This window comes from Chiloscyllium plagiosum, unplaced genomic scaffold (assembly GCF_037043375.1).
Source record: "Chiloscyllium plagiosum isolate Xiang-an unplaced genomic scaffold, Cpla_swu_hap1 HiC_scaffold_8, whole genome shotgun sequence".
NCBI lineage: Eukaryota > Metazoa > Chordata > Chondrichthyes > Orectolobiformes > Hemiscylliidae > Chiloscyllium > Chiloscyllium plagiosum.
The window spans coordinates 20,104,150-20,117,882 of record NW_028270146.1 but is presented as its reverse complement, the minus strand read 5'-3'; the positions used below and the strand labels follow the sequence as shown (position 1 = coordinate 20,117,882).

The window sequence follows — 13,733 nt, the reverse complement described above, 5'->3', positions numbered from 1 at the left end:
TGCAAATTGACTGTTTTACAACAGTCGAACAGTGTAGCGCTGGAAAGTACAACAGGTCAGGCAGCATCCCAGGAGGACGAGAATCGATGTTTTGGACATAAGCCCTTCCCCGGAACGTCGACTCTCCTGCTCCTTGGATGTTGCCTGCTGACCTGCAGTGCTTTTCCAGCGCCACACTTTTCGACTCTGATCTGCAGTCCTCACCTTCCCCTGTTTTACAACAGTAGCCAGACTTTAAAAATGTTTGAAGTAAACAAGGACAGGAAATTGCAGCATTTGTGAAGAAAACACAGGAGTTAGCATTTCGAGTCCAGTGACCCCTGTGTGTTTCTCTCGCTACTGCGTACCGAGGCTGCACTGTAACAATGCATGAATGGGAGAGGGCGGGCGCATGTGGAAGGGATGAACCAATCACAGACAGCGACGGTCGTCTTGCGGCACCCATTGGTGGAGAGGGCGGGCCCTGGGCGATGATCGACATACGCAGCGCACAATCGGCACGCGTCCAGGCGCCGCATTCGCACGAATCAGCGGCACGGGCGGCGGATCCTGTGAACCCCTTGGGTGCGTTTGGTTTGTTCTGAACCTTCAAAAATGATTTTCTCTTGCGTCTTTCTTTTTGGAAGAAAGAAAGAACGATGTCGGCGCCGTCGGGTTCGTCATTCCTGAATAATTCTTTACCTTGTCAGGGCCGGAGAGGCCTTAAAGTTGGGGGCCATTAACCCCGGAGCAATGTCAATAACCACCCCGACATTTCACAGCTAAATATCACGGGGACACGGCCAGGTGCTTGGTGGAGCTCACCGAGACCCGACTGCTGAGGTATTTTGTCGATTTTTTTTTAAATTTGGCCGAGCCAGTCTGTGTCAGCCTCTGCTAGGCCTCAGGCCTGCTGGTTTGTGCTAACTCTGGTTACCATGGTAACTGTGCCGCTGCCGGGCTCGCTTGTGGCTTTATTCAGTGTGGGCCCAAATCAGTATCACTCCTAGCCGTGAGTTGATGGTATACACGTTACTGGCGGAGGAGGAATAAACCTGACCAGAACTGCTTGGACCATAGGAGCAGAAATTAGGCCATTCAGCCCATCGAGTCTGCTCCGCCATTCGATCATCGCTGATGAGTGTTTCCCGACTCCATTCTCCCGCTTTCTCCCCGCAATCCTTGATCCCCTTGACACTCAAGAACCTAACTAGCTCTGTCTTCAAAATACTCAATGACCTGGCTTCCACAGCTCCCTGGCTGAAGAAGTTTATTCTTATCGCTCATGGAAAAAAAATAGAGAAAACGCTCAACGGGTAGTATCTGTGGAGGAAGATCCCTATTGTGGAAAGTACTCGGCATTATCAGTGCCTTTTTTAACAAGAACAGATCTTCCCTTTTTATTAGCTCTTGTTTTTGTTACCCTGCACCCCTCCCGCCCCTTTTTGTTATTTTGCTCCTTCATTGTTTCTCTGAGCTCCGCCCCCCGCCTTGCTTAAAACTTGTTCCATCTCCTAATATATTTTCCTGTACCTGTGTTTTTGCTTTTGCTGCTGTTTATATATTATTTACTATCTATGCTACTTAACTATGTGATGTGGCTGTATTGCTCGCAAGACAAAGCTTTTCACTGTGCCTCGGTACCCATAACAATAAATTCAATTCAATTCAAGTTCTGATAAATGGTTGTCAATCTGTATTGTCTGTAGCATCTGCCTGACATTTGAGTGTTTACAGCATTTTTCACTCTTTTCAGGTTTCTGACATCTGCACTATTTTGTTTAGTATTCATTTATTTATGTGATGGTGAATGGTGGCGTATTTAATTTGTTTACGGGACTAGTCCAGAGCCATGAGTTCAAATTCCATCTTTGCAGCCATGGAAATAGTCTATTGCAAAGATGCAATGGGCAAACTTGCAAGGAAAATATTAAAGAGGTGTAAAACCTATACCGCTATACAAAGTAAAAATTGAAAGAACTGTGGATACTTGAAATCAGAAACAAAAACAGAAATTGCTGGAAAAACTCCAGCAGGTCTGGCAGCATCTGTGGAGTAAAATTGAAGTTAATGCTTCAGGTCAGTGATTCTTCCTCAGAAGCTAGGAAGAGAGAGAACAATTGAACAAACAAAGGAGTGGATAGCGATCAGCCTAGGAGAATGAACTACTCTTTTAGTACGTAACAATGGGTTGTGTGTAACAGCAGGAGAAAGTGAGGACTGCAGATGCTGGAGATCAGAGCTGAAATGGAATCCTGAAGAAGGGCTTATGCCCGAAACGTCGATTCTCCTGTTCCTTGGATGCTGCCTGACCTGCTGCGCTTTTCCAGCAACACATGTTCAGCTGTGTGTAACAGCAGACCATGTGAGAATAAACCCTGATGTGGGTGGATGGGGTGGGGGAGGTTGGGGTAAGGGGAAATGGTGCTTTAAGCTCTCAAATTGTTGACCTCAATATTGAGTTCAAAAGGCTGTAGAGTTCCCAAGCAGAAAGTGAGGTGCTGCTATTGGCGAGGAAACAAGGTGGTGTGTTGAAGTAGCAGGAAACTGGAAGCTCGGTCTTTTTTGTAGCTAAAAATGTAGGTGTTCTGCAAAGTGATCACCCAGTCCACGGCTTTGTTTCCCCAACATGGTCTCCTCTACATTTGGAGAGAAACCACTTTATGATGGTTAGGTAATGCAAATAGAAACAGGTAGCTTTATGATGTTCTCTTGATAAGAGAAAAACTGACTTTTTCTTAACATAGAGATTTAATTTAAAAATACTTTTCTTATTTCAATAATTGAGATGTGGGTGACACTGGTCATTATTGTCCAACACTTGGCCCCCTGAAATGTGGGACTGAAGTTTGATCTTTGCCAGAAAAAAAGTAGATAATGGTAGAACTTTTCTCTGAATTTTTGCAACAATTTTTATAGCCATTTTATTCTAGCACCAGCCGACTAATGAGCAGACAACGTTGTATACTGGAAATCAAACACCTGTCCTCTGATGTGGAGGTCCAGTCATATATCCACTAAACTACCAAATGTATCTATGTGAAACTTGAAAAGGTTCAGAAAAGATTTACAAGGATGTTGCCAGGGTTGGAGGATCTGAGCTACAGGGAGAGGCTGAACAAGCTGAGGTTGTTTTCCCTGGAGCGTCGAAGGCTGAGGGGTGACCTTATAGAGATTTACAAAATTATGAGGGGCATGGATAGGATAAATAGACCAAGTATTTTGGCTGGGGTGGAGGAGTCCAGAACTAGAGGGCATAGGTTTAGGGTGAGAGGGGAAAGATATAAAAGAGACCTAAGGGGCAACCTTTTCACGCAGAGGGTGGTACATGTATGGAATGAGCTGCCAGAGGATGTGGTGGAGGCTGGTACAATTGCAACATTAAAGAGGCATTTGGATGGTTATATGAATAGGAAGGGATTGGAGGGATATGGGCTGGATGGTGGCAGGTGGGTCTAGATTGGGTTGGGATATCTGATCGGCATGGACAGGTTGGACCGAAGGGTCTGTTTCCATGCTGTACATCTCTATGACTCTATCTGATAAAGTTGGAGCTTAAAGAAGTACTTTCTAATGATACATGCTACTAATTACAGGTCTTGGAAATTGAAGATCTGGATTAAGTTGTTAAATTTGCTTAGGATCTCTCTCAAAGTAACTGATGACTACAAATCTAAAGACTACAAATATTATACATTTTATTGTTAAGCCAAAAGTTTGAACTCCGTTAAATCCTACCAGAGTAAAAGTATGAAATTCCCAGTAACATACAAAAAGGTCAGTTAGTGTCTGAAAATGAACCTCTTTAGAAAATCTACTGTTACTTAGAAAGTTCAAGTCATGGTACATTTTTGATGTCGTTACTTCTTAATGATTGCAATAAAATTATAATTGTTGTATGATCTTTCAGTAGGATATGTCTGAGCAGGACAAGTTCCAACAATGCAATTCTGATAACTGGATCTCTCTGGTCAAATAAAGCTAAACTAAATGGAGAATTTTGAACAAGATCAAATACTGTTTGAAAAACAGTACTATGAAGACCTTTTGGCCTTAAAAAACTCATGCAGGCAGAGGCTGCTGATTGTGGGCGAGCACTATGAGCTCCAGAAGAACAAATGCAACACGGAACATAAAAGTAATATGAAAAGTTTAGCATCAACAGAAGAACTAGACAAGTTTTTCATGAATAATGTACAACGAGTTCCTGTGAAGAATAATCACTGTAAACTGCATTCATCTGGGTGAGTCTGTGTGATCTAAGTAGATAAATCCACCCTGGTTAATGGGGTAATTTTGATCCTCAGTTCTTATGCACTAATTTAGCACCTTTTGTTGAACCTTGGTTATTCAACAACAAACTGCATTTATGCCGTAATTTTAATGTATCCAAACATTGCAGCGCATTTAACATCCGCATCATCAATTAAAAACACATTTTGGCATCAAGCTGCAGAAGGCCATACTAGGACAATTAGCTAAGTAAATACGAGAGTTTTAGGGCACCTCTTAAAAAAGGCAAGAAAAGTAGCTAGCTCAAGGGAATTTCAGAACTTAGGGCCAAGCCATCTGAAAAAATGGCTGCCAAACTGTGGAACATTTAAAATTGGGGATGCGTACAGTTAGTTAATATCTCAATAAAAAAATACGCACTTTAGGAGCTGTTGAACATCCATGATCCTGATTAGCCAATTTGAAAACTACTAGTAATCTGTGAAGCAAAATAATTTTTGCTAATAACTGACCTCATACAATCTTGTTGATGCAGCATTTTGGAGTTCTATGCTCTGTGCCAGGGTGGGTGGATGTGGGTTTGCACTTCTGAATGGTGGCCATGAACCAGTTCTTATATAAAAGCATGTGGGAATTGCAGTGACTGTTTACAGACTGCTGTTTGAATTGACATGTGTCACCGAATGTTTTAATTCTGAGACATTGGAAACAATATAGTCTTTTCTGTAGTGGAATATAAACTTTGCAAGTTTGTTTTATCTATATTCCCTCACTATCTCTTTATGTATAACTGTCCTTCAGTCAAAGAAGCAAGGAAAATTGGACCTGAAACATGTCTGCGGTAAATTATAAAACTGCTTAGTGATAAATCAATGAAAGGAAAATTTCTGCCAGCTAGACAATTGTCTCATATTTCTGGAAGTATCCTTCTATACACTCTGCCTAGGATTTTTAGACTTGGATTTCATACAGACTCTGTTCTTTTTCTTAAATCATATAATACGAAGTGTGCACAACCACATATTATGATATCTATATTGTCTTTGAACTAACTCTATCAGTATCAAACAAACCTAACCATTTCTTTTTTTTAAACTTACTGTGAATTATTACTATTTTTGTTTGTCAGAAAGACAGAGAGAAATTCCTGCTCTGCAATTGAACTCAGAAGTTTAACTGATTCAGAGCTGAATGTTAAAAAGGATCTGAAGAAATCCAGCAGACCCAAATCTGTTACTTCAGCTTGGACCTCACAGTTTACAGGTGAAGGTTTTCCCAACTGTATTAATACCACTGTGTAAATCTCAATTTCTTTGGGTAAAAGAACACCTTTTCCAATGGATTAGTCGTCATTAGTCTGTCTAAATTATGAGATATAATACTCATAAAATGAAAGTGCTACATATAAGATGAACTTTAATATTACTTGTAGGAAAACTAATATGCAGTGCCCTTCAAACGTGCTCCCTTGTTATTGAGACAGCTAACCTACTTGTGGTGCATGTCCACTGGCCGCACTCCACCCCTGCCTCCGAGGTTGCACTTTCACATTATTTTGCAAACTTTCTGTCTTCTACTTATAAGACCAAAATGAAGCAACGTCAGCTTGGGAATGCTGAATTACAGAGAAATCGAGCTTTCCATAAAAACAAAATTTTCTGTTAGAAGGAGAAATGTATAGAGCCATGTATCAAATATATGTGTATTTTATGTCTAAATGTCTTTTAGCATTTATTACAGATAGCTCTTTGTAATTAATAGTCTGGTAAAGAGAATTATTGCTACTTAGAAGTTAAAATAACTGTCTTAATTTTTGTTTCAATAAAAGCAAAATATCTAAACTAGAGTTTCCTTCAAAATGTTACATTTTCCTTCACAATCAGATGTGATAGTGAAGGAAAATAGGGCAAAATCAGTCAGAGATTTGAGGCACCCAAATACAGGGAGAGGCTGAATAGGCTGAGGCCGTTTTCCCTGGAGCGTTGGAGGCTGAGGGGTTACCTTATAGAGGTTTACAAAATTATGAGGGGCATGGATAGGGTAAATAGACAAAGTCTTTTCCCTGGGGTGGGGAAGTCCATAAGTAGAGGGCATAGGTTTAGGGTGAGAGGGAAAAGATATAAAAGAGACCTAAGGGACAACTTTTTCACGCAGAGGATGTGGTGGAGGCTGGTACAATTGCAACATTTAAGAGGCATTTGGATGTCTATATGAATAGGAAGGGTTTGGAGGGATATGGGCCGGGTGCTGGCAGGTGGGACTAGATTGGGTTGGGATATCTGGTTGGCATGGATGAGTTGGACCGAAGGATCTGTTTCCATGCTGTACATCTCTATGACTCTAAGTACGAGTGGGTATTCTGTAGCAACCAGGAGAAAGTGAGGACTGCAGATGCTGGAGATCCAGAGCTGAAAAATGTGTTGCTGGAAAAGCGCAGCAAATCAGGCAGCATCAAAGTAGCAACTGTCTGTAAATACTGGATAGGAAAGAGTTAGCTTCCCAGCTCCCTATATGTGATTACGTCAGACAAATGGCACAGGAACAGGTAGTTCAGCAATCCAATCCATGTTAGTGTTTATGCTCCACTTGAGCATAATCCTATCTTTTCTCCTCTTTAAAACCTACTCCTGTCCAGATCAGGTTCTGCCAGAACCACTGAGTGCCTGACCTCATTACACCTTTGGTTCAAACATGGTCAAAGAGCTGAATTCCAAAACTGACACCATATGTCACTGAATGTTTTAAGCCTGAGACATTGGAAACAATATAGTCTTTTTTTTTGGAGGGAATCCTGAGGGACAGGATATACATGTATTTGGAAAGGCAAGGACTGCTTAGGGGTATTCAGCCTGGCTTTGTAACTTGGGAAATCATGTCTCACAAACTTGAGTTTTTCAAAAAATATAGTCTTTTCTTATAGTGGAAAATAAAGTTTGAGGTGAGAGTGACAGTCTTAGAGTCATACAGCACGGAAACAGACCTTTCAGTCCAACCAGTCCATGCAAACATAATCCCAAACTAAACTAGTCGCACTTGCCTGCTCCTGGCCCATATTCCTCCAAACCTTTCTTATTCATGTATCTATCCAAGTGTCTTTTAACCATTGTAATTGTACCGGCATCCACCACTTCCTCCGTAAGTTAATTTCTTCCTTCATTCATGGGATGAGGGCCTCACTACCTCCATCCTAGGCCCCAAAGGAGTCTTCCACATCCATCAAAGTTTCACCTGCACATCCACCAATATCGTTGTTGTTGCAAACATTTCGTCCCCTGGCTAGGCGACATCATCAGTGCTTGGGAGCCTCCTGCGAAGCGCTTCTTTGATGTTTCCTCCGGTGTTTATAGTGGTCTGTCCCTGCCGCTTCCGGTTGTCCGTTTCAGCTGTCCGCTGTAGTGGTTAGTATATTGGGTCCAGGTCGAATGTGTTTGTTGATGGAGTTTGTGGATGAATGCCATGCCTCTAGGAATTCCCTGGTTGTTCTCTGTCTGGCTTGCCCTATGATAGTAGTGTTGTCCCAGTCGAATTCATGTTGCTTGTTGTCTGCGTGTGTTGTCTGCGTGTGTGGCTGCTAAGGATAGCTGGTCGTGTCGTTTCGTGGCTAGTTGATGTTCACGTATGCGGATTGTTAGCTGTCTTCCTGTTTGTCCTATATAGTGTTTTGTGCAGTCCTTGCATGGTATTTTGTACACTACATTCGTCTTGCTCATGTTGGGTATCGGGTCCTTCGTTCTGGTGAGTTGTTGTCTGAGCGTGGCTGTTGGTTTGTGTGCCGTTATGAGTCCTAGGGGTCGCAGTAGTCTGGCTGTCAGTTCCGAGATGCTCCTGATGTATGGTAGTGTGGCTAGTCCTTTTGGTTGTGGGGACGAAATGTTTGCAACAAAAACTTCCAGCTCGGCGAACAGAACCACAACAACGGGCACCCGAGCTACAAATCTTTGCACAAACTTTGAATCCACCAATATCATTTATTGTAGCCGTTGCTCCCGATGTTTCCTCTACATTGGGGAGACTGGACGCCTCCTAGCAGGACGCTTTAGGTAACATCTCCGGGACACCTGCACCAATCAACCCCACCGCCCTGTGGCCCAACGTTTCAACTCCCCCTCCCACTCTGCCAAGGACATGCAGGTCCTGGGCCTCCTGCACCACCGTTCCCTCACCACCCAACGCCTGGAGGAAGAACGCCTCATCTTTCACCTCGAAACACTTCAACTCCATGGCATCAATGTGGGTTTCACCAGTTTCCTCATTTCTCCTTCCCCCACCTCACCCCAGCTCCAGCCTTCCAGCTCAGCACTGTCCTCATGACCTGTCCTACCTGCCTATCTTCCTTTCCACCTATCCACTCCACCCTCCTCTCTGACCTATCACTTTCATCCCCACCCCCCATTCACCCATTGTACTCTTTGCTACCTTTCCCCACCCTCCTCCCCAACTTATCACCTCCATCCCACCCCCAGTCACCTATTGTACTCTATGCTACTTTCTCCCCACCCCCCCTCTCATTTATCTCTCCACCCTGCAGGCTCCCTGCCTCTATTCCTGATAAAGGGCTTTTGCCCGAAACGTTGATTTTCCTGCTCCTCGGATGCTGCCTGACCTACTGTGCTTTTCCAGCACCACTCTAATCTAGACTCTGGTTTCCAGCATCTGCAGTCTTTGTTTTTACCAAGCAGCATTTATTGCCTATCCCTAATTGACCAGAAGGCAGTTAAGAATCAACCACATTGCTGTGGGTCTGGCATCACATGTAGGCCTGACACGCTTAGGATGGCGGTTTCCTTTCCTAAAGGATGTTAGTGAACCAGATGGGTTTTTCCGACAATCAATTATGGATTCATGGTCATCATTAGATTCTTAAATCCAGATGTTTATTGAATTCTAATTCCACCATCCACCATGGCAGATTTGAACCCAGGTCCCTAGAACATTATCTGGGTCTCTGGATTAACAACAGTCCAGTGATAATAGCACTAGGCCACTGCCTCCCCCATTCCACCCGCAAACCACTTTGTAAAGATTTGCCTTATGTCTTCTATAGATCTCTCTCCTCTCATCTTGAAAATGTACCCCTAGTCTTGAAATTTCCCATCCCATTAACTCTATCTATGCCTCTCATTATTTTAGAAACTTTTATCGTGTCGCCTCTCAACTTCCTATGCTCCAGTAAAGAAAGTCTTAGCCATTCCAGCCTTTCTTTATAACTTGAACCTTTCATATTGGCAACATCCTGGAGAATCTCTTCTGAACCCTGTTCAGTTTGATTAATTCATTCCTATAACTGGATGACCAGAATTGGACACAGTATTCCAGAAGAGGCCTCACCAACGTCCTGTACAACCTCAATGTGACTTCACAACTCCTATACTCAAAGGTCTGAGCAATGAAGGCAACCATGCCAATTGCCTTTTTAACCATCTTGTCTATATGTGATGCAAAGTTCAAATAATTATGTACCTGCACCCCTAGATCCCTCTGTTCTCCAACACTACCCCCTACATTTAATTATATAAGCCAAAATGCAATACTTCTCATTTATCCAGATTGAACTCCATCTGCCATTTTTCAGCCCATTAACCTATTTGATGAAAAACCCCTTTGTAATCTTAGTGAAGAAGGTTTTCTGTGCATCACTTTTGCCTTGACATCAAGGCTGTATTCAACTGAGTATGGCATCAAGGAACCCTAGCAAAACTGGAATTATTGCATATTGGGGCAAACTCTCCACTGGTTGGAGTCACACCTGGCACATAGGAAGATGGTCATGGTTGTTAGAGGTCAGTGATCTCAGCTTCAGGCCATTTCTGCAGGAGTTCCTTAGTGTCAAGTCCTAGGCCCATACATCTTCAGCTGTTCCATCAATTGCTTTTGCTCCATCATAAAGTCAGAAATGGGGATGTTTGCAGATGATTCTGTAATATGCAGCCCTATTGGTGACTGCTGAAATACTGAAGCAGTCTATATTCAAATGCAGTAAGATCTGGCTAGTATCCAAGCTTGGGCTGTCCGGTGGCAAGTGACATTCACACTACCCAAATGCAAGGCAATGTCAATTTCTAATAAGAGACAGTCAAACCACTGCGCATCGACATTCAGTGATGTTACTAACACTGAATCTCCCACTATCAACATCTTTGACATTATCATTGACCAGCAATTCAACTGGACTCGTCGCATAAACAGTGGCTACAAGATCAGGTCAGAAGCTAGGAATACTGTGGTGAGTAACTCCCCTCCTGACTTCCCAAAGCCCCCACATTCTACAAGGTACAAGTCAGGAATGTGATGAAATTCACCCCACTTGCCTCAATGGATGCAGCTCCAATAACATTCAATCGTCCAGGACAAAGGAGCCCACTTGACTGTCACCATATCCACAAATATCCACTTCTCCTACCACCAATGTTCTCTAGCAGCAGTGTATACTATCTGCAAGATGCATTGCAGAAATTCTCCAAAGATCCTTAAACAGTGCCTTCCAAACCCAAGACCTTTTCCATCTAGAAAGACCAGGGCAGCAGATGTGTAAACACACCACCACCTGAAAGTTCTCCTCCAAGCTGCTTACCATTCTAACTTGGAAATATGTTTTCTTTACTGTGACAGAGTCAAACTCCTGGAATTCCCAAGGGCATTGTGGGTGAGCTTGTATGTGGACTCCAGCAGTTCAAAAAGAAAGCTTAGCACCTCATCTTTCAAGGGCAACTAAGGGCGGGCAATAAGTACTGGCTAGCCAGTGATGTGCACATCCCACAAGTGAATTTTTAAAAAAAAATCATTCTACCCTCAATTCATTCCCTTTTTTAAATGCCCCTCTCTCTTGCCATTGAATACATCTACACTTTTTTGCTTCAACTATGTTCTGCGTTTGAGAGTTCCACATGCTTACCGTTTCTTGGATCAAGTCTTTTTTTGGTTTCACTTTTGTGTCTCTTAGTAACTGTTTTATATTGTCTGAAATAGCAAGATTCAGGTCAAGGAAAATTCTTTCCATATCCACACTATCAAAATGTTTGTAATATTGATCACCTCCATTTGGCCATCCATCTGTCTCTCATTGTTTTCAAGATAGAAGGAGACCCAGCCTGTTAATCCTTTCTAATATGTATACCAGCACATTTCTGGTTTAACTCTTGTAAATTTTAACTGCACCCTTTCAATTGCCATGTTTTGTAATATGGTGACCAGAACTGCTCAAAATACTTTAAGCTTAGAATCTAAACTCTCTGGTCTAAATTTTATGGAATGTACTGTGGAAAAATGTGAGATTATGCACTTTGGCAGGAAGAATAGTGGCACTGAATATCATTTAAATGGAGAAAAACTGCTGAAAGCTGAAGGAGTTCAGGATAATTGCACATAAACCACAAAACAAAAAGTTAGCGTACAAGTTCAGACACTCGTGAGAAAGCAAATGGAATGCTGGCCTTTATTTCAAAGGGAATGAGCTATAGAAATAGAGACGTATAGAGAAATATAGAATAGAGCTTTAGAAACGTCGATTCTCCTGCTCCTCGGATGCTGCCGGTCCTGCTGTGTTTTTCCAGCACCACATTTTTCAACTATAGAAATAGAGAAGTCTTGTTAAAGCAATACAAGACACTAGTTGGACCACACTGAGAATACTTCAAACAGTCCTTCTCTTCTCTCAGGAAAGGTGTATTGGCATTGGTGGCAGTCCAGAGAAGGTTCATTATGTTAATTGAGGGATGGTATTATGAGTAAAGGTTGAGTAAAGTAACCTAATTGAAATGTGTAAGATTCTAAGGGGGTGTGACAGGCAATATGTGGAAACTCTGGTTCTAGTCTGTTCCATATGGAGAAACAGAGGGCATAATCTCAGAATAAGAGATTACTCAAAGACCGAGATGAGGCAGAATTTCTTCTCCGAAAGAAGTGAACCTATGCAGTTCTTCATCACTGAGGGCTGTAAAGACTGGGTTGTTAAGTATATTGAAGGCTGAGACAGACAATTTTTAATGAGGAAAATACTGGCGAGGTGGAGTTGAGGAACGTCAGATCAGCCATAATCTCAGACTTGATGGGCTGAATAGCCTACATATATTTCTACGTCTTATGGTAAATGAGATTTGATATCAATCATATATTCTCGACTTTTTAATTCTGTTCTTTCAGAAGTAAGGTCTTATGCTCATTTATTTAATTTGCTTTGATAACCAGTGGCACAATGCTTTGCAATAATATATTTGTACTCTGAGATACCTCTGTACCTCCATCCTACCTAGACCTGCGGCTTCTAAATGACTGATACTACTTTAATCTCTGCCAGCTGTAGGAATGTACAAGCAAGATGTGGCAGTAGACACTCAAAAAAAGAGTGGTAAAGATCATTTTCTCTGTGAAAGACTTTTGTTTAAGAATGCACAACTAATTTTATTTCATGTGATATTAACCTCACTAGCAAGGCATGCATGTATTATCTATTCATTTATTGGTCTTGAGATAGCATGAGTGAGCCAACCTCTTGATTAGCTGCAGTCCGTACAGCTGTTTGGAAGGGAATTCCAGATCCTTGACACAATGATAGTGGATGAACAACATTATAGTTCCAGGTCAGGATGGTTTGTGGCTTGAAGGGGAACTCTTAGATTATGGTGGTTCCATATGATTTTCTAAGTTGTACAGGTTTGAAATTTGGAAAATGCTAAAGGAACTTTGGTGAGCTTGGAGTGCATTTTGTTGATCTATCCAGTAATGAAATCAAGAGAACTACAAACTCTGAAGCTTTCAATGGAAACTTATTGAGGAACAATGATTTGACCACTCCAACAACTCTCCAAGCTGACTTGTTTGTAATATTAAAACAAAGATGAAAATTATAAAACACCCATCTCTCCCATATAATGGGTGATAGACAGTGCAGTAATTACACAAACCTTTTAAAAAGGAAGATAAAGGTGGTTGAGATGATGAAATGTATAATTCACATTAGCTCACAGGGCATTCTCCTGAGTATGCTGGTTGTTGTGGCAGGTAAGAAGAAAAATGACTTTGTATGTGACCCATATTATAACTAATCTGAGTGCATTTGATATCCAAAGTGGAAAACTACTCTGCTTTAGAAAATATTTATCTTGGAACCAGAAAAATATGCAAAGATTGTAAACTGGTCATATTCCTTGACAGGACAATATAGAACATGGATCTCAGGATAAGAAGTTGATAATTAGAAATGGGCTGAGGAGAAATCTTTTCACTTTTTCTTTCAAATTCTCGACCCAAACCTCCATTACTGAATATATTCAGAGCTGAGATAGACAAACGTTTGTTTGCTGAGGGAACCTTGCTATATGAGGAGTTAGCAGAAAAGTGGAGTTGATACAGAAAATTAACCATAATATTATTGAATGGTGGTGTAAGCTTAGGGCACCTATGAACAATTTCTTTACTTAAAATGGTTAGAATATGGATTTGCTACCACAGTGAGTGGTTGAGCTAGGTAAAATCACTGCTTTTAAGGAAATCCTAGACAAGTACGAGGGGGAAGGAAAAATAAG

General features: G+C 41.8%; 1 protein-coding gene across 10 annotated transcripts in view; it reads left to right on the top strand.

Annotated features, from left to right (window-relative positions):
• Positions 1–13,733, top strand: part of fam161b (FAM161 centrosomal protein B) — a 47,025-nt gene that overhangs the window by 6,222 nt on the left and 27,070 nt on the right. For 5 of the 10 annotated variants that reach the window (XR_006312694.2, XM_087989639.1, XM_043697080.2 and 2 more), the window contains exons 1-3: positions 572–822; positions 3,890–4,223; positions 5,342–5,475. Coding sequence is in view for 9 of the 10 variants with exons in the window: in XM_087989639.1 (XP_087845765.1) it covers positions 3,970–4,223; positions 5,342–5,475 (388 nt within the window). In the remaining variant the exon portion in view is untranslated. The other 5 variants (XM_087989636.1, XM_087989635.1, XM_087989637.1 and 2 more) reach the window with 5 other exon arrangements.